At 37.0% G+C, this 24,593-nt stretch overlaps 3 protein-coding genes and 1 long non-coding RNA gene across 4 annotated transcripts in view; 3 read left to right on the top strand and 1 right to left on the bottom strand.

The window, feature by feature from the left end:
• LOC136854682 (uncharacterized) overlaps positions 1-8,711 on the bottom strand; it is a 30,399-nt gene extending 21,688 nt beyond the window's left edge. Inside the window, exons 1-3 of the long non-coding RNA XR_010857766.1 lie at positions 8,159-8,711; positions 1,156-1,277; positions 558-736 (exon numbers count right to left, since the gene is read on the bottom strand). This is a non-coding gene — a long non-coding RNA (uncharacterized lncRNA). The remainder of the gene's footprint in view (positions 1-557; positions 737-1,155; positions 1,278-8,158) is intronic.
• A 2,129-nt stretch (positions 8,712-10,840) lies between these two features.
• On the top strand, positions 10,841-13,522 carry LOC136854417 (dr1-associated corepressor homolog). Its single transcript, XM_067130716.1, has 3 exons — positions 10,841-10,886; positions 11,465-12,482; positions 13,265-13,522. The coding sequence occupies exons 1-3, from the start codon at positions 10,868-10,870 to the stop codon at positions 13,404-13,406; spliced, it is 1,179 nt and encodes a 392-aa protein (XP_066986817.1). The 5' UTR covers positions 10,841-10,867; the 3' UTR covers positions 13,407-13,522.
• A 3,848-nt stretch (positions 13,523-17,370) lies between these two features.
• On the top strand, positions 17,371-19,389 carry LOC136854416 (dr1-associated corepressor homolog). The gene is made up of 3 exons (XM_067130715.1): positions 17,371-17,415; positions 17,679-18,693; positions 19,165-19,389. The coding sequence occupies exons 1-3, from the start codon at positions 17,397-17,399 to the stop codon at positions 19,304-19,306; spliced, it is 1,176 nt and encodes a 391-aa protein (XP_066986816.1). The 5' UTR covers positions 17,371-17,396; the 3' UTR covers positions 19,307-19,389.
• Positions 19,390-22,168: 2,779 nt separating this feature from the next.
• LOC136854440 (dr1-associated corepressor homolog) lies at positions 22,169-23,879 on the top strand. Its single transcript, XM_067130732.1, has 2 exons — positions 22,169-23,211; positions 23,683-23,879. Exons 1-2 carry the CDS (start codon positions 22,169-22,171, stop codon positions 23,822-23,824), a joined length of 1,185 nt encoding a protein of 394 aa, XP_066986833.1. The 3' UTR covers positions 23,825-23,879.
• The last annotated feature ends 714 nt before the right edge of the window (positions 23,880-24,593 follow it).

The raw sequence follows: 24,593 nt of genomic DNA, 5'->3' as shown, positions 1-24,593 counted from the left end.
CAAAAAGATTTGTAAAATAGTTTACACTACCAATGTGCATGCAGTGTTACCCGCTAGCCATTGCAAAGAGGAATCTTCACACACAGATAGACACACACACACACACAAACACACTCACTCTGGAGTCAGGCTTGAAAGCTTAAGATATGGACTTCATACCAACAGCACTGGGAATACAGAAATATACAGTACTCATGAATGCATTTCATAAAGTTAATCCATTTACACACTCGAATTAAAACTTTCAAGTTGTTTCTACAATGAACCAAAAAAGACATTTCCTGAAAATCAATGTCACTCGAGAGATGAAAATGGGGATAAAATTCATGCCAAAGGCAAAGTGCTCGGACCTATGAGGTTACTCTGCTGAAAGGGTAAATGAGGTTTTAAAGCTATAACAGGAGAAAAACCTTGCAGTTACCCTTTTGAAACAATCGTTATGAGAGGGTGGAAAGTAAGATGGAAGAAAGAGAATATGAACAGAGGTACAGTAAAATGAATCAAAGGGGTTGCAGCTAGGAGCCAAAGGGACACTACAAAGAACCAGCACATCATACCTTATCAGTTCCTAGTACAGTACTTCAAAATTTCTCAGCATCTGGAAATATTCTTGCCTGCATATTCCATTAAGAGAGTCTTTCAGTTACAGTATCTGAGATGATTTTTTTCCAGATCAGGTGCACCAGTCCTGGTTAGCTGTCAAAAAGACCTCTACTTGAATTCTTTCATCTTGTAACTAAAAAAAAAAAAAAAATTATAATCAGGTCAAAATCAGTTCTCAGGACTACAGTATGTCCCAGTGACAGCTCACACTAACAGATAAAATACTACTCCATCACTTCATTAATGCTCGGTTCCCTCCTATTCCAAATCAACCATCCCCATTCAAACTCAATATGGACATCATGCTACAATAATCAATTACTTCTCTTACAACTTCAGCACAGTATCTGATTGAGTTAATAAATTACTTAAGTGTTTGCCAAATATTTCTCAAGACTTTAATAGTATGCACAATTTGAAACCACACTTTGATTGTACATAGATAAAATGTACCTGTTTCAACATTTCTCAAGTTCCTTAGATTCAGACCTCTTTACCTCACTTCATAACGAAAAGCAGGTCTTGGAGGGTAAACGAGCAATAATTGCTTACCTAAAATTCCTTTTGAAGTGAGGAGATTCACTTCACTCACCCCCTGAACGAAGAATCTCAGGTTGTGAGTGATAATTTTGGGAGACATCTTGGGCTTCATCTGCGACACTAGGTTTCAACCCCTGGAAGAAGAATAGAGGGATAATTCTGAGAAAGTTATATATCAAATGCTAAAAGTAAATAATAATTGCATGTCCTAACAGCCCTAAATTATTACCAAACAAAACGTTCTACAAGATATGCTAAATTGCTCCAAAACATTAGCAAAGTAAGTATATCTTAGTCTAACCAGACCACTGAGCTGATTAACAGCTCTCCTAGGGCTGGCCCGAAGGATTAGATTTATTTTATGTGGCTAAGAACCTACTGGTTACCTAGCAACGGGACCTACAGCTTATTGTGGACTCCGAACGATATTATGACGAGAAATGAATTTCTATCACCAGAAATAAATTTCCTCTAATTCTTCAAAACCTTAGCAACCTGATGATTACAGCCAACCAAATAGGGTTAACTATGTGGGCACGATACTTCCAGTGAAAACACCTAACCATTAATACTTTTAATTCTATCGCCATTATAGAAAACATTACTGTGCTAAGCCCAGCACAACAATGAAACATGCAATCTTTAAAAGCAAATCTAGCGTGAGCAACAAGGGACAAGACCGCAAAATGACGATCGTGGTAAGTTCGCCAACCCTGAACTGATCCGTGAAGTTAACGTTGGGTGTGGCCAATACCTGAATGGATTGCCACCAGAGAATGGTGTTAATGAGTTCTCCACAATGCTGGTCTCTCAACTAGCATATTCAAGCAACACCGAGTCATTTTAGTATTTGCATTTTGCTGTAGAAGGTTTTGATGCAATAACCAGGATTGAATGACTGCAGAAAAAAAGTTAACAATTCACTTACACATTACAAAACCAAGTTCAGCCTAGCAGTTGACATGCCATGTTTACACTGCAAGACAACAGGCCTAAGAGTATGAGTAATTCATGCAAGGCTGTACTTCACATAACCAGGACTGACTATATATTATAATATAACAGTCTGCTCACTGAGATATGACCAATATTCATAAAAGTACCCCACCAAATTCCTAAATAAAATTCAGTGCTACATTCCAAATAAACGATGGAAATTAACAAGAATCAATGACAAAACTTGAACAATTGTTATAAAAATTCTGCTCCCCCTTATACCTTAAAATCATGGGAGACCAGTGGGGAAGCCGAGATTTTAGGGGATGGAAAGCACAAAACAAATGAAGTACCAGAGCCTATTCTAATCTAACCTAACTCGAAGAACTGTGAATTAAAATAAACAACAGGGCAGTAATCTAACCTAACCCTAGGGCACCTAACCCTTACCTGGCCCTGTTGGGTACCATCCCAATTAACCTAACCTAGGACACTGCAAATAAAATAAAGAACAGGGTGGTGACCTAAGCTAACCTACGACACTGGGTCCTCACCTAATGGGTAGGGTTAAGGGCTTTGCCTCCCCAGATCTCCCAACCTAGTATAACCTAGTGCATGGCATTATTTTGAAAACATTTAATAAACCTTCCAGTCATCAGAATCAGAATCAAAACTTGTGGAAATATCACTGGGATGTTAGAATACATCCCTGTATTACCCCATAATTGCAGTAATGTACGTATGGGGAGTCCTGCATCTCTGAAACTACGAATTTGATACTGATATGAATGACAAAATTGTTCCAAATGTGATAAAAAATTTTGCATGAAATTCTGTTATTACAAAAAAATGATACCGTACAGGGAACATGAGTTACAAAGCCGAGTAATTCTACAGAACTCTGCACAGAGATATAGTTTATTAATGACATTTGTTACTTAGAAATACAGAAAAAGGTGTATATGATGCCGTAAAGGCGAGATATTTTGAGAAATGCACCGAAATAATGTGAGAAATTTAATGTCTTTTATGTGTTTATGTTCATCCCTGAGGGGCTGGTAATAAACATGGTGTCCTGCGGAGCTTTTCCATGTAAACACATGAATGAAAGATGGAAAATTCATCAAATTATATATCTCAACTTTACTGGATCACTGACACCCTTTCTTATATTAAGTCTAACAATCTCCATAATAAATGATATCTTCATGCAGAGCTCTTCTGTAGAATTACCTACATCTGCACTAAAGGAGCCGTTACTAAGGACGGAACCTGGATTTTCTGAGCAAAGCCTGAAATCCAAACACCCATTTTGGTGAAACTTAAAGAGCAAAAGAAGCAATCACGTTTCAGCTTTGTCCAACCATCTATATCTCTGATCGGCCAATGAAGAATTAGAGGAATTTATTTCTGGTGATAGAAATTAATTTCTCGTCATAATGTGGTTCGGATTCCACAATAAGCTGTAGGTCCCGTTGCTAGGTAACCAGTTGGTTCTTAGTCACATAAAATAAATCTAATCCTTCTGGCCAGCCCTAGGAGAGCTGTTAATCACCTCAGTGGTCTGATTAAACTAAGGTATACTTGACTTACATTTCCAAATGAAAGTAACAAAAGACATTCAAAATATGCTAGCTAATCTGACCCACAATGCATTGGGACAAAATATCCAATGAGAGCATGTACACTGAAACAGAAACAAAGAACCTTGGATAAGTCAGAGTGGGTAATAATAATTAACAGTAAATACCTCAGTAACAGTGAACTTGCAATAGATTTTAATTTCAACTTTCATAGTATTTGTCATGATTTAAATGACAACATAAGCAGCCTACCAAACAAACAGTTCTAAATTCAGCTCAAAATGAACATATGTTAAAGAACCAGATGATTAATCTAACCTCAGAATGTCACAAAACCTGCTACTGGCCTTGGCCTAGTAAATCTGAGGACTACTACTGTGGCCTGGTTCCCGCCAGTCACCAACTGGAATAGGTACTGCCTTTTGTTTATTTTTGTCTTTTGTTTGTTTATATTTCCTGTCGAGGCCAGTGAATGATGACAGTAACAATTGCTTAAAATAAAAAAAAAAGCAGTCAAAACTGAAAGAAACCTACCCATTTTTTTATTTGTAGCCAGGAATTAAAATATTGCAACAATGATGAATTTATTGAATTTCTGTGATGACCCATTGTATTGCAACTGTGCCTCAACTAGCGTACAATTGGAAGGTAAAAGCCAGACACCCCAAAACAAGAGTAAAATGGCAAAACACATATGAATGAGCTTTCATTAAATGTAATTTTGCAATGTTGTGCTGTCATCCTGTATTCTTGACACAGATGGACTGCCCCCAACTAATATTAAACATCGAGCACATGGCCTGGCCTAATTGAATTGAGTTGAATTGAATATAGAATTTAGGCCACAGGCCAAACACTGGGACCTATGAGGCCATTCAGCGCTTAAATGGAAATTGACAGTAAAAGGGGTGAAAGTTGTAACAGGAGGCAAACCCTGCAGTTGCACTATGAATCAATTGTTTGGAGAGGGTGGAAAGTACGATGGAAGAAAGAGAATATGAAAGGAGGTACAGTAAAAGAAATGCAAGGGGTTGCAGCTTGCGGCCGAAGGCATGCTGCAAGGAACCATAAGCGATGCCTACAGTGCACAGCATGAGGTGCACTGATGGCACTAACCCCCTACTACCTACCTACCCCTGTCTTCCAACTCTGAATATTAATTCCTGTATTTTGTGTTTGGTTTCAAATTCATCCCCAAGGAGCTGGTACTAAACATGGCGCCTATTTTGCATGTAAATTTATAGGCTAGGTCTACAAGTATTTACCATATGAGAGTAGTCTTCAGTTTTACTCAGGCCCTAAGTCAAGCTGTCCCATTAAATGTGGAAAAAATTTAGGATAATGTTCCGTTCCAGTCCGAACATCCCTACTTGATTTTTTATATCTTTTGAATCTTAAAAAAAAAAAAAAAAAAAAAAAAAAAAACAGAAAAATATTCTGTATACATAATTCTTGCAAACAAGTATTTATCACAATAAAAATTAAAATATATGTAAATAATTGAGGATTTTTTCTAGGGTTCAATTTTGCAAAATGCACTTAGGGACATTTGATCCCTCAGAGGCTAGTACTAAACTTGGCGAAATACATTTGGTCCCCCCGCCCGGGGGCTAGTACTAAACACGGCAAAACAGTTTAGATGAATCGCTGTTTCGCTGTGTTTAGTACTAGCCCTCATGTGGAATTGGAGTTCGGACTGGGAACGAACTTTTACCAAAATTCATTCCATCGGAAATAGGCCTGTGATTATTTGTAATAGTCACTAAGTTTCTTACAGATACAGATGGGAGTCAACTTCCGACACGTGCAACTCATGGCGATCTGCATTTACAACAGTTGAAAAAATATTCATGAAAATAAGAAAAATATGCAAGAAATAGATATGATCACAAAACTGAACACTTTAAGAATGTATGCCTATAGGTCGGAAGGCTTGAACCATTCATCTACTTTGATCCTAAGTAAAGGGTTCTACAGCTAGCCTAATGCCTTAGTTTTTTTTTTTTTTTTTTTTTTTTAACCAGCCACTAGGGCAAAGGTTTGTTTCCAGTCCGAACTCCAATTCCACATGATGGCTAGTACTAAACAGTGATTCATCTAGTTTCACCATGTTTAGTACTAGCCCATGGGGATCAAACGTATTTTGCTGTGTTCAGTACTAGCCCCTGGGGGGTCAAATGTATTTTGCCATGTTTAGTACTAACCCCTGGGGGGTTAAATGTATTTTGCTGTGTTTAGCACCAGCCCCTGGGGATCAAATGTATTTTGCCATATTCAGTACTAGCCCCTGGGAGATCAAATGTATTTTGCAGTGGTTAGCACCAGCCCTAAGGGGGTCACATTTATTTTGTCATGTTCAGTACTATTCCCTGGGGGGTCAAATGTATTTTTCTGTGTTCAGTACTAGCCCCTGTGGGATCAAATGTATTTTGCCGTGTTCCGTACTTGCCCCTGGGGGATCAAATGTATTTTGCTGTTCAGTACTAGCCCCTGGGAGATCAAATGTCCCTCCAAAGTGCATTTTGCACTATTGAAACTTTGAAAAAATCCCTAATTATTTACATATATATTATTTTTATTGTGACATTTTTTATGAAGATTCGAGAAATACAATAAAGGGTTGTTTATCGTTTAGTTGGCCAGGCCGTGTAACACCTTCTGCCCGGGCCACAATCACTCAACCAAGTAGTTCTGCAACCCCACATGCCTCGATACCTGACCCAGTCTTTCCCAGGTTGCCAAGATGCCGTCCGCGTTGCATCCTGCACATTTGCAATTTGCCGCTGCCAATCTGGTGACGATACTGGATTTAGTAGTTTTATGCAATGACGAGAGGTCATTGCTTGTGTTTTTGATGAAAAGTGGCCTTTTGGGTGATTTCAGTGGTGTCTGTGGCCAGTGCAAAGACGGCATCAACCGTACCAGCCCAAAAGAGAAGAATCGAGTTGCCCGAATTCTCCAATGATTCCGAATTCGAGTAAGTTTAAGTGTGGTTTTTTCAATTTACAATTATACTTTTTACTGGCTTTCTGGGGGGCTTTGCCCCCCGGCCAGGTCAGGGCACGTCGTCCTATGAGAGGTTAGGTAGGTCAGATCTGGTTAGGTCAGGACCTGGCATAATAGGAAAGGTTAGGTTTATTTAAGTTAACTGGCTTTCTGGGGATGTCCAGGTGGGGTGAGGGCCCCGCGGCCAGGTTAGGGCATGCCGCCCTATGTTAGGTTAGGTAGGTAACATCCGGTTAGGTCAGGACCTGGCACTTTAGGAAAGGTTAGGTCTGTTTATGTTATAGAAATGATGGTAAAAGTAGCTTCCGTCCTGGCGCCATCTTGTTTGTATTCGTCTGCCAGTTTTCTAGTCGGAACCTACTGCCACTGGTGGTGGGTTTCGACTAGAAAACTGGCAGACGATAGCCTTGGCCAACTAAACTTTAGGTGCTCCATAATAAAAAATCGAGTTGGGATGTTCGGACTGGAAACGAACACTGTCCGTCACAATGGCTTAAGTGACTCTCACATAGGTCTCGAGGTAATTCTATATATTAGCTCCATGCCTGTTTTTACCTTTTCGACTGGTTTTTTCTACACTTTTAGGGGTTCAGATACTGGTGGTGCAACTGTTTACCGTCAGCCAAATGGAATGTCCCTTCGCCGTGTTTAGTACTGGCCCAGGGGGCTTGGGTACCCGTATGTTAACGAGTTATTGCACTTGCCGGACGGGATATGAACCATCGAAACAGACGTACCCATGCTCTGTCTTGTGAAGATCGCGTAAGGAAACCCCTTGTTGGATGGACTTCACGGGTTAATTACAGGTTAATTACACTCGAGCGCCAAAAATTAAAGGTAAATTCACAATTAGCAACCAAAAAATTGTAGAAAAAGTAAAGTTTGAAGGCAATCGCCGACACAGAGCTACTATATAGTTCTACCGGTCTTGATATAACTTAGGCTATGAAAAGGTTCGCAAGTTTGAGATAGCCTTGACCTAGACTATGTGACCTCAACCACATCTACTGAATATCTATCTCCAAAATTTGATGCTGCAGAAACCCTTAAGTAATGCCTACAGTGCACAACATGAGGTGCACTGACGGCACTAACCCCTGCGGGTTCTCTCCTAAGGTGATAATTTATGCCCAGGGTACAACCCATGCCAATAGGCCTGCTAGCCTAGGGCAAATTAATTGTTAGTTCAAAGGCCTTTACTCTCTTTTGCTCTATTTTAACTGTCACCACTGCCAACCGGACACCATTTCGGCACTCCAAGTCGCAGAGGCCTTTGTAAAGGGCTTCCACATACGGTAGGCTTCATTACCAAAGGTAATTATTGTAGGCCTAAGCTGAAGACTTTTGGGGGTTGTATGCTGGCCATGCAGAACCTCACTTTAAGGGCACCTTGTTAATGTTTGTTTCAAGGCTTTTATTCTTCATTTCCCTTAAATAAATAACTGTAAATAATACTTCAACAAATCAGCGACATATTGGGAGCGTCTTACCTTAATCTCGAAGCTGAATGATGAAATAAGAAGGAAGTTTTCGGACATACTACCGTCCTCGTAAAGCAGGTCAACCATAATGTAAACAAGACCTTCTTCCTTCTCAGAGTTCCAATAATTTGCCCAAACAAATTCGATTTTCCACAATTCTTTGTTAAATTCCTAGTAGAATTTCTTAATTGAAAAAAATTAAATTCTTTCCAATAATTTGATTATATTTGTTCTACGTCGTCATGCCAATCGTACGTCAAACATTATTAAAAGTTGAAATCCTATAAAGACGATTTTCTTTCGGTTTCCCATAATTCTTTCGCCAAGTTCTCAATAGAATTTCGTATTTGAAAAACAAAATCCTTTTTTCAGTAACTAAAATATATTTATTCTATGTTGTCATGTTAATCACACGTCAAAAATCTCTTTTAGATGACTAAAGATGAGTTCATTTCACCATATATCCGGAGCATCCGATTTCCCGTGAGATATAACAATTTGTTACGAAGTCTTATTTTATTACTTAATAAATGAATTACTCAAATAACTATAAGTTGCACTATGCATCTGTTCTAAGTTAAACACTGATTCTCGACTAAATTTTAAATCAACAGGTGATCGTGGTCGTATTATTAGTAATAGTTAAAGAAATTTATCTTTGAAGCGGCTCCCTTGTGCGCTCTATTTCTCCATTGCTTATGTGTTTTTTTAAAAAGTCTATTGTTTATATAGTACCAAATGTTTTTTTTTTTTTTATAAATTTCTTCCTACTTACAATTTCTCTTTTGCTCGTTCTATTTCTCCTTTGGTTGTGTTGTTCACTTTAATTGTCTCTGTAATACCGTATATTTTTCTATAAATTCCTTCCTATTTTCAATCTCTTCTTTCTATAGATCTGTAAGTGGTATGATGTTATTTTAGGTACTAATTCCCCTTAACCTTATTCATAAAGTAAGAAATGTTCTGTGTTTTCAGCCATTTCTCCACGCAAAACATCTATATAGATTCTATATTTAGTTCCAGTGTACCTAATTTAGGTCTACTGATTAGCATAGCTTTTTTCAGTGTTACCATACCAAGTCTCTTCTCTTATTTTTTCATTAAAATTCGGCATTTATATCTCTTAGCCGTGCCTTTTTTTTCGTCCCAAACGCTTATTCCTTTGAACTGTTTTATTTTAACAAATTCACTTATTCTTAAGTTACTGTTTAACTCTTTCAGATACTCTTTTTTTTCAGATTCTTAAGTTACTGTTTAACTCTTTCAGATACTCTTTTTTTTTCAGAATCCAATATGTTATCTTATTTCCCTATTGATCTATTACTATCATATAATTATATAAGCCTACTTTCACCACTGTCAAGTGTAGGCTTTAGTGATAATAGTTAATTGTTCATGTTCCTTTAGTGGCAGGAAGAGGCCTTATTTCACATCAAAATTAATTACTTACTTGCTGTGCTGTTTCATTACGAAAATATTGTCATCAGTTATGTATAAGTTGCTGCAGCTCGCTTTTGTAACCAGAATTTATCCACAGAAATTCTTAATATACATTTATACTTTCTATTTATAGTCCAAATTACACACTCTATTTAGCTGAATTGTACAGAAATAATATGATGTTTAATTGATTTTTCAAACTGATATAATTTCTGAATAATAACTATGCAGCATCTCTTAGAAAAGTCATTTTATATTTCACACGCCTTTTTCCACGCAGTATTAGAGGTGCATGTTGTCATTATTCCCTGCTGAATAATGAATGTGCTTAAACAGATATTCTATTTAAACTGTTTTATTAGAGAGGGAGAGAGAGAGAGAGAGAGAGAGAGAAAAGCTGTACATCACTGGGTCTTGAAATACTGAAATATTTGCAAATATAGTTAAGAGATAGCTGGAAAATATAATTACGAATGCCTAGAGAGAGAGAGAGAGAGAGAGAGAGAGAGAGAGAGAGAGAGAGAGAGAGAGAGAGAGAGAGAGAGAGAGAGAGAGAGAGAGAGAGAGAGGTTGTAATGAAGCTTTATGTGCTAAAAGAGAGAAAAATGTAGCTAAAAAATTTCTGGAAAATATAATTACAAATACCTGGAGAGAGAGAGAGAGAGAGAGAGAGAGAGAGAGAGAGAGAGAGAGAAGTCCTGATCAAGCTTCACGTGATAAAATGGAAAATTGTTGTTAAGAAATAGCTGGAAAATATAACTAAGAATACCGAGAGAGAGAGAGAGAGAGAGAGAGAGAGAGAGAGAGAGAGAGAGAGAGAGAGAGAGAGAGAGAGAGAGGTCCTGATGAAGCTTCATGTGATAAAAGAGAGAAAATCTAGTTGAGAAATAGCTGGAAAATATTACTATGAAACGGGGGGAGAGAGAGAGAGAGAGAGAGAGAGAGAGAGAGAGAGAGAGAGAGAGAGAGAGAGAGAGAGAGAGAGAGAGAGACTGAAGGCACCATCTTTTTTTTCAAGGACGAATCGTTTCGCAAGGCAAAATGCAAAGGAGGAACAATTTGGAATAAAACAAGCGTCTAAAAGTTCATATATCACTGAGTCCTTGAAGTACTGAAATATTCAAATTTCCCTTTTGATTGTTGTTAATATATCCAGTTACTCAAGGTTGGTGATTACCAGTTATTCTTGATTCTTTAGTAGACCAGCTATATAAAAGCAGGGTAGGGAATGACTGGGACATCATAGAATAACTTGATTCCTCAGCTTAAACATCAAACATGAAGGTGGCTGTTCTATGTAAGTATATATGATTTTAATTCTATTTAGTATCGAGTGATTTTTCAAAGACTGATAAAGAAGATTTTTGTATGAGACCATTGCATTGATATATATTTGAGTGTAACTGATCAAAATTAAAGTATATAGGAAGAATATTACTTATCTTTTGTGAATTTAGAATTCATAACATATGTACTTTGATGAAAGTTAGAGTATCTAATAATAGTATTACTTGTCTTTTGTGAACTTGGAATTCATATATATATACTTATATCTGATCAAAATTAAAGTATATAGAAATAAATTTTACTTATCTTTTGTGAATTTAGAATTCATATTTATGTAGATGTATCTGATCAAAATTAAAGAATATAGAAATGATATTACTTATCTTTTGTGAATTTAGAATTTATATATACAATAAGTAGTTACATCTGATCAAAACTAAAGTATATAGGAATGATAATACTTATCTTTTGTGAATTTAGAATTCATATGTATATACTATATCTGATCAAAATAAAAGTATATAAGAATAGTATTACTTATCTTCATCGAATTCAGAGTGCTTCTCTTTTTCTTGTACACTGGAACAGTGTTAGCAGTTGCTCTTGCAACTGCTCAGCAGTTCAACAACCAGAGACGTGAATTCAGCAACACAGCCGTCAGACTCGCTGGTCCTGGATTCTTCCAGCAAGGAGGATCTTTCGCTTCTCGTTCCTCTTTTGACAACAGCAACAACTTCGATCAGCAGGGAAGATCTTTCTCCACTTCTGGCAACAACAACTTCCAGAATCAGAACAATAACTTCCAGAACTTCCAGTCTACCTCTTTTGGCAGTGACAGGAACTTTGGCTCATCTCAGTCATTCCAGAACAATAACCAGTTCCAGTCTGGAGCAACATCATTCCAGAGGAATCAACAGAACAGGTTCACTTCACTCGATTCCAGAAACCAGAATCAGTTCCAGAATCGTCAATTCCAGCAAAATCAACAGAACACATTTTCCTCCAATGATTTCCAGCAAAATAGGAATAACCAATTCCAGTCTTCCAGTATCTCCAATAATTTCCCCCAGAACCGATTCCAAGATACTTTCAACCAGCAAAATTCTCAGAACCAGTTCCAGACCTCTTTTGACAGGGATAACTCCAGGAACAGAATCACATTGCTGGAAAATGTTCAGTTAACTCCATCTACTCGTTTCCAGAGTACCTCTGAACAGCAGTCTTCTGGACTCTCTGTCCAGGCTAACAGGAACCAGCAGAACACATTTAACCAATTCCAGCAGTCTAACTTTAACCAAAGAAACTTTGAAGGCAACTTCCGTTCTAACAACAATAACAGATTCTCCACAGGAAGTCTGTCCCAGTCCAGTGCTCAGTTCCGATCCGGTTCCTCTTCCAGTGAATTTAATGGAGAATTCGACGGTGTTTTTGAACCCTTGAACCTTCCCTCTGGAGCCAGTGCCATTCTTGGCAGCATCTCCACTTCCTTCAGCTGTGCTGACAGACCCTATGGCTACTACGCTGACGAGCAGAACTCCTGCCGTGTCTTCCACGTCTGCAATCCTTATCTCTTCTCTGATGGACAAGTCCAGACTTATCAGTACAGGTAAGAACCCCTTACACTCTTATTTGAAATGCCCTTAACAGTGTATTGTAGAACACCTTCCCTTTTGAAGCAGGGCCACATATGCATACTGAGTGTTTAAATCACTGGCGTCGCTATGGGGGTGCTAGGGGCCGCCCAGGCCCCTTCAGACAGATGCTTGGCCCCCGCCCCCCCCATTGAAATTCCCATTGTGGGTAAACTTTAACCCTTACAATATCTGATACATTTGCACACAATAAAAGTTGAAAGTTAATTGAAAACTGATTAATTAGGTTTACTAATTACTAATACTATTATTTTCCTTCATTCGAGAATAGTATATTTTACTAATTACAGAACTGGTACACTGGTTTTGTGGTATTTTTTTTTGGCCTCCCCAAAAAATATCTTTGCCCCACCTAGGCCCCCCAGCCGGTGGAATGTCAGTTACGCCACTGGTTTAAATATAGTAAACTAGATGTTTATTTTAAAGAAAGACTCAGCAATGTTACTGTAGTTTAGCCTTTGATTATGTTTAATTTTCTTATTAGCATGCTCTTAAGTACTACCTGTAGTGAAGACAGATTGCAATATGTATCATCGAAACTAATTTAATCAGTTTAATGAACATATTGAAATCTTAAGTTAATCTATGTTTGATTTTACACAAACCCTCAGAGCTATAGAATTATATTTTTTAACACTGAATTGTAATACTGAAGCTATTAAGGGTGAAGTTCAAATGACCCATAGATCAAGATGCAATCAGCTAATGCATTATTATTTCTTCTTCTTCCCCGAAGCTTCATGTGTGGCGAGGGCACCATCTTCGACCAGAACGAGTTGACCTGCAAGGCAGAGTACGAAGCCACCCCTTGCCAGGAGGCTCAGAACTTCTACTTCAGAAATGAACAGTTTGGGCGTCCTGAGGAAAAGTCTTTTTAAGAGTCTTTTCCGTAAATCCTGATGTTAATTTTGACCTGATTTGATGATGTCTTGCGAATCGATGCCGGACGAGAATATATAGATAGTCGAAAATACTAGTGGTAATGTAATAATCATGATGGATGTTATTTAATAATATAATAAAAAGAATGAGAGATAAAATCCAGTCTGTTTTACTGTCCTTAGTAAATGACTCATGAAAAGATAGTTATATGAATTTTATTATTTCTTACGAGTGGAAATTGACACAGATATACAAGTAACAGAAAATATTAGTGATAATGTAATGGGCATGATGAATGTTATTTTTAATAATATTAGTGGGGCAGATAACAGAAAAATCGTGCAAATGATGATACAAGCATCAAATTTGGCACAAGTGTCCTCCAAGGTATACTAATCAAATCTGCCCAATTGGCCAATTGAAAATCCAAGATGGCGGCCATTTCCAAGATGGCCACCAAAATAACCACCCAAAGTAGATGTTTTGCTTAGAAATATTTATAGTTGTCTGATTTGCACGATCTAAGCGTGGATTCCTATGTTTTGAAGCCTGCTGAACTATATTTTCCTGTTTAAAAAGCACTCTGACAGAAAAATCCACCAAGATGTTTGTCAAATGATGATGCTACAAGGCATCTAGTTAAATTTGGCAAATGATGAACAAGTCAAATTTGCCGCAAGTGTCCTCCAAGGTATACTAATCAAATCTGCCCAATTGGCCAATTGTAAATCCAAGATGGCGGCCATTTTCAAGACGGCCGCCAAAATAACCACCTGAAGTAGATGTTTTGCTTAGAAATATTTGTAGTTGTCTGATTTGCATGATCTAAGTGTGGATTCCTATGTTTTGAAGCCTGCTGAACTATATTTTCCTGTTTAAAAAGCACTCTGGGACATATTTCTCAAGATGACCACCAAGATGTTTGTCTTTCTTTACATAAGTTTTGTCCGAGCTAGTACATTTTCAAAGTTATGCATACCGTGCTGCTGTTTCTCAATTATGCTACTGTTCACATATGCAGCTGCAGAGTGATGTGCAGGGAAGCTCTGCCTGAGAGCACTTGAATCTTCCTTTGCAAACCTTCTTAAAGGAGCACTTTGTCAATTCTTGACAGCTTGCTGCAATCAGTGGTAGAGTTGTCCAATGTATCTGCCATGCTTCTCCTTTCTGTGTCCACCCCCATTCAGCTGGACTGCTCATGTGTGGATTACAGTGGGCTTCTTGGACCCAGATGATTCCAGTGTCATAAGTCTTGTGCGATCTGCACACCATCCAGATAACTAAAACCCTGTTATCCTTGGTTTGGCTCTCCCAAGCTGGCACGTCCTGTCCATTCAGGTGCGGCTGCCTAACTGATTTGGGGTTGATTAGGCAGCATTTGGGCTACTAGTAGGTTGTTGCAGTATGATGCCAACATGAATTTCCTACTTAGCTGACAATGAACCCCATGCTGAGTTTCACAGCAGTGATGTCACCTATGTGCCTTGGTAGTGCCTGACAATCACTCCTTTAATACAGTGCCTTAACCTGTTATAAACTAGAAAATATGCATCAGCAGGCTTAAAAACATAGGAATCCACACTTAGATCATACAATTCGAACAACTACAAATATTTCTAAGCAAAACATCAACTTTGGGTGGTTATTTTGGCGGCCATCTTGAAAAATATCCGCCATTTTGGATTTTCAATTGGCCAATCGGGCAGACTTGATCAGCATCCCTTGGAGAACAATTGTGCCAAATTTGATGCTTGTATCATCATTTACACGATTCTTCTAAAAAATTACTCTTATCTGCCCCACTATATAATGGAAATAATGAGAGATGAAATCCAATCTCTTATTGAAAGAACATGACCATATAGAAAGAACATGACTGTAGAATTTAAAAAAAAAAAAAATAAAATAAAACTATATGCAAATTCCACAATGAAGTAATAATTCATGACTTTACCATGTTTATTTTGAAATGGGTATTACAGTAGGCTACACATTACTGCAAGAAAGATTGATGTTTTGAAATATTCGTTTCATATTAACTTCAGGAAAATAAAGAATTATTTTTACTGGCTGACCTTCTTAACTTGCAGTCTCCATCAGTCTTTGTACCGAAAGTTCTGGTTTGTCTTGAAGTTTGCGGCTTAAGTCTATCTGTCTGTCTACCCATCTATCTTTCTATCTATCTAGTTTGATAATTTATTCATATTTTTATCCGTTTGTCTATTAATTTATTAATTTATCTTTTCTTTTCTCTCATAACTGATCTCTTCTTGCTGTATTTCCCATTACCTCCTGTGACTTCTTTCTAATGAACACCATAATATTCTTTAGAGGCTTGGATTTCAAGGCAGTGGCACCTGTGGTGGGCTTGTTCCATATGAATAGGGTTCATCTTCTGAATAATAATAATAATAATAATAATAATAATAATAATAATAATAATAATAATAATAATAATAATAACAGCAACAACAACAACAACAATAATAATAATAATAATAATAATAATAATAATAATAATAATAATTCTGTAATCTAATACGAATCTTTAGGTTAAGTTCTAAAAAAAAGTTAGAAAGGAGCACCTTTTTTTTTCAACCAGCCTGACTAAGTAGAATAAGGAAAATAGAACCTCATATGTCAGACAAACACCGTCCACTTATAGGTTTATCTATGATTGCTTGGAATAAATCAAAAGTGATAGACCAGGCTTCTGAAAGACTAAACAACTTTTTATAAACAAGAATAAAAGTAAAATTTCTGGACGAAAAACTGAAAAATAATTTAATTATCACGATCTAAAATTTGCAAATAACTTCACAATAGCACAAATACCATTCTGTAACTATAATGACTCCCATTAACTCAGTTCTTACTCCATCGAACGTAAATAACAGTAACATGATACGACGATGTTTTCAATGCTTGCTACTTCCCTCCGTTGGTGTAATTCCGTCACAACATCAAGTTAAAGAACATCATCTTTCACTCTGGAAGGCTCGAAGCATTTCTCGAATTGCAGTAGCAGCGGTTTAGTCAACAATCCTTCGGGGATGCTTACAAGATAAATGACACTTGGTTGCGAACAACCCGCCCGCCCTTCGAATCCCGTTTTCTGTGACTGGTCTCTCCTCTTCCTCAATGGCGTATTGGGTTACGCATTGCTTTGCGTGTTAAGTTGCGTTCATTCAGTCGTATTTGTAAATGAACGACGCCTATACAGTGAAGACATCGCAGTGAAGGCAGCTGGCCACGGGGCTGGGCGTAGAGTTGTCCAAACATTAATAGCTTATTTCCAAAAACATGAATATTCTTGTTTACACCCACAAACATGAATAATGGATACATCGCATTTAGATTATACAGATTCTCATTATTAGTATTATTATTCAGAGATTCTCAATATTATTATTATTCTAAGGGTTAAAACCACAGTGAAGTTGAATCTTATGTCAATTTTTCATAAGGGTAAATTTCTGCAAAAAAATATAACTTTGGGATTTTTATAAATCCCACAGGTTATGAAATATTCTCTGTTAATAAATGCATTCTTTGCGTTTTACAAAGCCTGACCTTGTAAGTAGTATAGAATTTCCTATCAGAAATTTAATCGATATTGTTCTGTATAATAATATTAAATTACTCTGGAAGTAAAAGGAAGTATATACAAAATTTTTGGATATCACAAAATAACATTTCACTGAAATAACCAAAAAATCCCCAGTGGTGGGCATCGGGCATATTTGCCCCTGTGCCCACAGCCTTGCGAAGGCTTACGTTGCAACGAATGGAACTCGAAAGCATACGCCATTTCGTCCTTGAAGAGTTGATCACTACTTTTTACAATGTTGTTAAGGTATCCTGTTACTCAAGGCTGGCGTTTACCAGTTTTCCCTGCTCCTGTAGTCGAGTAGCTATATAAAAGCAAGGTGGGGAAGGATTGGAACGTCAAAGAAGCACTGGATTCCTTAGCTAAAATATCAATCATGAAGGTGGCTGTTCTATGTGAGTATAAATCAGTATTTTTCATATCAAGTATCAAGTTATTTTAGGGACTAGTACTTTATTTTTTGTATGAGAACAAGCATTCATATACATGTACTTATATCTGACCATTATTATGGAATACGAAAATAGTATAACTTTTCTTTAATGCACTCATCTATATTTAAGTATATTTACTCTAAATTAAATAATATAAAAGTAGAATTATATTTCTGATCTTTAGTGAATTTAAAATGATTCTCCTTTCTTGTACACTGGAACAGTACTTGCAGTTGCTCTTGCAACAGCACAACAGTTCAACCAGGGACGTGAATTCAGCAACACAGCCGTCAGACTCGCTGGTCCTGGATTCTTCCAGCAAGGAGGATCTTTCGCTTCTCGTTCCTCTTTTGACAACAGCAACAGCTTCGATCAGCAGAGATCTTTCTCCACTTCTGGCAACAACAACTTCCAGAATCAAAATAATAACTTCCAGAATTTCCTGTCTACCTCTTTTGGCAGTGACAGGAACTTCGGCTCATCTCAGTCCTTCCAGAACAATAATCAGTTCCAGTCTGGAACCACATCATTCCAAGGGAATCAACAAAACAGATTCACTTCATTGGATTCCAGAAACCAGAATCAGTTCCAGAATCGTCAGTTCCAGCAAAATCAACAGAACACATTTTCCTCTAATGATTTCCAGCAAAATAGGAATAACCAATTCCAGTCTACTAGTATTACGAACAACTTCCCCCAGAACCAATTCCAGGATTCATTTAACCAACAGAATTCTCAGAACCAGTTCCAGACCTCTTTCGACAGAGATAACTCCAGGAACAGAATCACATTGCTGGAAAATGTTCAGTTAACTCCATCTACTCGTTTCCAGAGTACCTCTGGACAGCAGCAGACATCTGGAATCTCTTTCCAGGCTAACAGGAACCAGCAGAACACATTTAACCAAATCCAGCAGTCTAACCTGAACCAAAGAAACTTTGAAGGCAACTTCCGTTCAAACGCCAACAACAGATTCTCCAGTGGAAGTCAGTCTCAGTCCAGTGCTCTCTTCAGATCAGGATCCTCTTCCAGTGAATTTAATGGAGAATTCGACGGTGTTTTCGAACCCCTGAACCTTCCCTCTGGAGCCAGTGCCATCCTCGGAAGCATCTCCACTTCCTTCAGCTGTGCTGACAGACCTTATGGCTATTACGCTGACGAGCAGAACTCCTGCCGTGTCTTCCACGTCTGCAATCCTTATCTCTTCTCTGAAGGACAGGTTCAGACTTATCAGTACAGGTGAGAACCCTTTACACTCTTATTTGAAATGCCCTTAACAGTGTAGTGTAAAACTCCTTCCCTTTTCAAGCAGTCACATATGCATACTGAGTCTTTTAATCAATAGGAACAATTATATGTTTATTTTGTTTAATTATAGTAAACCAGATGTTCAGTTCAAAGAAAGACTCAGCAGTGTTACTGTAGTATAGCTTTTGTTTGACGATTAGTGTTCTTATTAGCAAGTTCTTAAGTACTCCCTGTAGTAAAACAGATTGTAATATAATCCGTCAAAATTAATTTAATCAGTTTAATGAACATATTGAAATCTTACGTTAATTTATGTTTGATTTTACAAACCTTCAGAAATACAGAATAATATTTTTAACACTGAATTGTAATACTGAAGCTTAAGGGTGAAGTTCAAGTGACCCACAGATTAAGATGCAATCAGCTAATGCATTATTATTATTTCTTCTTCTTCTTCCGAAGCTTCATGTGTGGCGAGGGCACCATCTTCGACCAGAACGAGTTGACCTGCAAGGCAGAGTACGAAGCCACCCCTTGCCAGGAGGCCCAGAACTTCTACTTCAGAAACGAACAGTTTGGGCGTCCTGAGGAGAAGTCTTTTTAAGAGTCTTTTCCGTGAATCCTGATGTTAACTTTGACTTGATTTGATTGTGTCTTGCGAATCGATGCTGGACGCGAATATACATATAGTCGAAAATGCTAGTGGTAATGTAATAATCATGATGCATCTTATTTAATAATATAATAAAAAGAATGAGAGATAAAACCCAGTCTGTTTTACTGTCCTTAGTAAATGACCCATGAAAAGATAATTATATGAATTTGATTATTTCTTACGAGTGGAAATTGACACAGATATACAATCAACAGAAAATATTAGTGATAATGTAATGGGCATATTGAATGTTATTTAATAATATAATGGAAATAATGAGAGATGAAATCCAATCTCTTATTGTACTCATTACCATGACCATATAGAAAGAACATGACTGTAGAATCTCCCCCCCCCCAAAAAAAAAAAACTCTAGGCAAATTCCACAATGAAGTAATAATTCATGACTTTACCATGTTTATTTTGAAATGGGTGCCACAGTACATATTACTGCAAGAAAGACTGATGTTTTGAAATATTCATTTCATATTAACTTCAGGAAAATAAAGAATTATTTTTACTGTTTGACCTTCTTAACTTGCAGTCTCCATCAGTCTTTGTACCCAAAGTTCTGGGTTGTCTTGAAGTTTGTGGCTAAAGTCTATCTGTCTGTCTATCCATCTATCTTTCTATCTATCTAGTTTGATAATTTATTCATATTTTTATCCGTTTGTCTATTAATTTATTAATTTATCTTTTCTTTTTCTAAAAACCGATCTCTTGTATTTCCCATTACCTCCTGTTACCTCTTTCTAATGAACACCATAATATTCTTTAGAGGCTTGGATTTCAAGTCAATGGCACCTGTGGTGGGCTTGTTTCATATGAATAGGGTTCATCTTCTGAATAATAATAATAATAATAATAATAATAATAATAATAATAATAATAATAATAATAATAATAATAATAATAATAATAATAATAATAATTCTGTAATCTAATACGAGTCTTTAGGTTAGGTTCTAAAAAAAAGTTAGAAAGGAGCATTTTTTTTTTTAACCAGCCTGACTAAGTAGAATAAGAAAAATAGAACCTCATATGTCAGACAAACACCGTCCACTTATAGGTTTATCTGTGACTGCTTGGAATAAATCAAAAGTGATAGACAAGGCTTCTGAAAGACTGTAAACAACGCTTTATAAACAAGAATAAAAGTAAAATTTCGGGACAAAAAACTGAAAAATAATTTAATTATCACGACCTAAAATTTGCAAATAACTTCACAATAGCACAAATAACATTCTGTAACTATAATGACTCCCATTAACTCAGTTCTTACTCCATCGAAAGTAAATAACAGTACATGATACGACGATGTTTTCAATGCTTGCTACTTCCCTCCGTTGGTGTAATTCCGCCACAACATCAAGTTAAAGAATATCATCTTTCACTCTGGATGGCTCGAAGCACTTCTCGAATTGCAGTAGCAGCGGTTTAGTCAACAATCCTTCGGGGATGCTTACAAGATAAATGACACTTGGTTGCGAACAACCCGCCCGCCCTTCGAATCCCGTTTTCTGTGACTGGTCTCTCCTCTTCCCCAATGGCGTATTGGGTTACGCACTGCTTTGCGTGTTAAGTTGCGTTCATTCAGCCGTGTTTGTAAATGTACGACGCCTATACAGTGAAGACATCGCTATGAAGACAGCTGGCCACGGGCTGGGCGTAGAATTGTCCAAACATTAAGCTTATTTCCAATAGAGTATTCTTGTTGCACCCACAAACATGAATAATGGATACACATTGCATTTAGATATACAGAGATTATTATTATTATTATTATTATTATTATTATTATTATTATTCAGAGATTCTCATTATTAATATTATTATTATCATTATTAATATTATTATTATTATTATTATTATTATTATTATTTGTCAGATATTCTCATTGTTACTATTATTATTATTTGTCAGATATTCTCATTGTTACTATTATTATTATTATTCAGAGATTCTCATTATTATTATTATTCTAAGGGTTAAAACTTCGGTGAAGTTGAATTCTATGTCAATTTTTCATAAGGGTAAATTTCTGCAAAAAAAAAATAGCTTTGGAATTTTTATAAATATACCTCAAGTTATAAAATCTTCTCTGTTAATAAATGCATCCTTTGTGATTTACAAAGGCTGCCCTTGTAAGTACTATATAATTTCCTATCAGAAATTTAAACTATATTGTTCTGTGTAAAACAGTAATATTAAATTGCTCTAGAAGTAAAAGGAAGTATATACAAAATTCTTGGATATAACAAAATAACATTTCACTGAAATAAATGAAAAAACCCCAGTGGTGGGCATCGGGTATATTTGCCACTGTGCCCACAGCCTTGCGAAGGCTTACGTTGCAACGAATGGAACTCGAAAGCATACGCCATTTCGTCCTTGGAGAGTTGACCACTACTTTTTACAATGTTGTTAAGGTATCCTGTTACTCAAGGCTGGCGTTTACCAGTTTTCCCTGCTCCTGTAGTAGAGTAGATATATAAAAGCAAGGTGGGGAAGGATTGGAACGTCAAAGAAGCACTGGGTTCCTTAGCTAAAATATCAATTATGAAGGTGGCTGTTCTATGTGAGTATAAATCAGTATTTTTCATATCAAGTATCAAGTTATTTTAGGGACTAGTACTTTATCTTTTGTATGAGAACATGCATTCATATATATGTACTTATATCTGACCATTATTATGGTATAGGAAAATAGTATAACTTTTCTTTAATGCACTCATATATATTTAAGTATATTTACTCTAAATTGAATAATATAAAAGTAGAATTATATTTCTGATCTTTAGTGACTTTAAAATGATTCTTCTTTCTTGTACACTGGAACAGTACTTGCAGTTACTCTTGCAACAGCACAACAGTTCAACCAAAGACGTGAATTCAGTAACACAGCCGTCAGACTCGCTGGTCCTGGATTCTTCCAGCAAGGAGGATCTTTCGCTTCTCGCTCCTCTTTTGACAACAGCAACAGCTTCGATCAGCAGAGATCTTTCTCCACTTCTGGCAACAACAACTTCCAGAATCAAAATAATAACTTCCAGAATTTCCTGTCTACCTCTTTTGGCAGTGACAGGAACTTCGGCTCATCTCAGTCCTTCCAGAACAATAATCAGTTCCAGTCTGGAACCACATCATTCAAGGAATCAACAAAACAGATTCACTTCATTGGATTCCAGAAACCAGAATCAGTTCCAGAATCGTCAGTTCCAGCAAAATCAACAGAACACATATTCCTCCAATGATTTCCAGCAAAATAGGAATAACCAATTCCAGTCTACTAGTATTACGAACAACTTCCCTCAGAACCAATTCCAGGATTCATTTAACCAACAGAATTCTCAGAACCAGTTCCAGACCTCTTTCGACAGAGATAACTCCAGGAATAGAATCACATTGCTGGAAAATGTTCAATTAACTCCATCTACTCGTTTCCAGAGTACCTCTGGACAGCAGCAGACATCTGGAATCTCTTTCCAGGTTAACAGGAACCAGCAGAGCACATTTAATCAAATCCAGCAGTCTAACCTGAACCAAAGAAACTCTGAAAGCAACTTCCGTTCAAACGCCAACAACAGATTCTCCAGTGGAAGTCAGTCTCAGTCCAGTGCTCTCTTTAGATCAGGATCCTCTTCCAGTGAATTTAATGGAGAATTCGACGGTGTTTTCGAACCCCTGAACCTTCCATCTGGAGCCAGTGCCATCCACGGAAGCATCTCCACTTCCTTCAGCTGTGCTGACAGACCTTATGGCTATTACGCTGACGAGCAGAACTCCTGCCGTGTCTTCCACGTCTGCAATCCTTATCTCTTCTCTGATGGACAGGTTCAGACTTATCAGTACAGGTGAGAACCCTTTACACTTTTATTTGAAATGCCCTTAACAGTGCAGTGTAAAACTCCTTCCCTTTTCAAGCAGAGTCACATGGATACTGAGTCTTTTAATCAATAGGAGCAATTATGTGTACCGGTTGTTTAAATACAGTAAACCAGATGTTCAGCTCAAAGAAAGACTCAGCAGTGTTACTGTAGTTTAGATTTTGTTTGACGTTTAGTGTTCTTATTAGCAAGCTCTTAAGTACTGCCTGCAGTAAAACAGATCGTAATATAATTCGTCGAAATTAATTTAATCAGTTTAATGAACATATTGAAATCGTAAGTTAATCTATGTTTGATTTTACACAAACCTTCAGAAATATAGAATAATATTTTTTAACACTGAATTGTAATACTGAAGCTTAAGGGTGAAGTTCAAGTGACCCACAGATCAAGATGCAATCAGCTAATGCATTATTATTATTTCTTCTTCTTCCGAAGCTTCATGTGTGGCGAGGGCACCATCTTCGACCAGAACGAGTTGACCTGCAAAGCAGAGTACGAAGCCACCCCTTGCCAGGAGGCTCAGAACTTCTACTTCAGAAACGAACAGTTTGGGCGTCCTGAGGAGAAGTCTTTTTAAGAGTCTTTTCCGCAAATCCTGATGTTAATTTTGACTTGATTTGATGATGTCTTGCGAATCGATGCTGGATGCGAATATATAAATAGTCGAAAATGCTAGTGGTAATGTAATAATCATGATGGATGTTATTTAATAATATAATAAAAAGAATGTGAGATAAAATCCAGTCTGTTTTACTGGCCTTAGTAAATGGCCCATGAAAAGATAGTTATATGAATTTTATTATTTCTTACGAGTGAAATTGACACAGATATACAAGTAACAGAAAATATTAGTGATAATGTAATGGGCATGATGAATGTTATTTTTAATAATATTAGTGAGGCAGATAACAGAAAAATCGTGCAAATGATGATACAAGCATCAAATTTGGCACAAGTGTCCTCAAGGTATACTAATCAAATCTGCCCGATTGGCCAATTGAAAATTCAAGATGGCGGCCATTTTGAAGATGGCCACAAAATAACCACCCAAAGTAGATGTTTTTTCTTAGAAATATTTATAGTTGTCTGATTTTGTACCAAAGCACGATCTAAAGCGTGGATTCCTATGTTTTGAAGTCTGTTTGAACTTTATTTTCCTGTTTAAAAATTTACTCTGACACATATTTCTCAAGATGACCACCAAGATGTTTGTCTTTCTTTACATAAGTTTTGTCCCTGCTACAGTGGGGCAGATAACAGAAAAATCGTGCAAATGATGATACAAGCATCAAATCTGGCACAAGTGTCCTCCAAGGTATACTAATCAAATCTGCCCAATTGGCCAA

The sequence above is a fragment of the Macrobrachium rosenbergii genome, chromosome 29 (assembly GCF_040412425.1).
Source record: "Macrobrachium rosenbergii isolate ZJJX-2024 chromosome 29, ASM4041242v1, whole genome shotgun sequence".
Lineage (NCBI taxonomy): Eukaryota > Metazoa > Arthropoda > Malacostraca > Decapoda > Palaemonidae > Macrobrachium > Macrobrachium rosenbergii.
The sequence above is the reverse complement of the archived record's forward strand: the minus strand, read 5'-3'. Positions and strand labels throughout refer to the sequence as shown.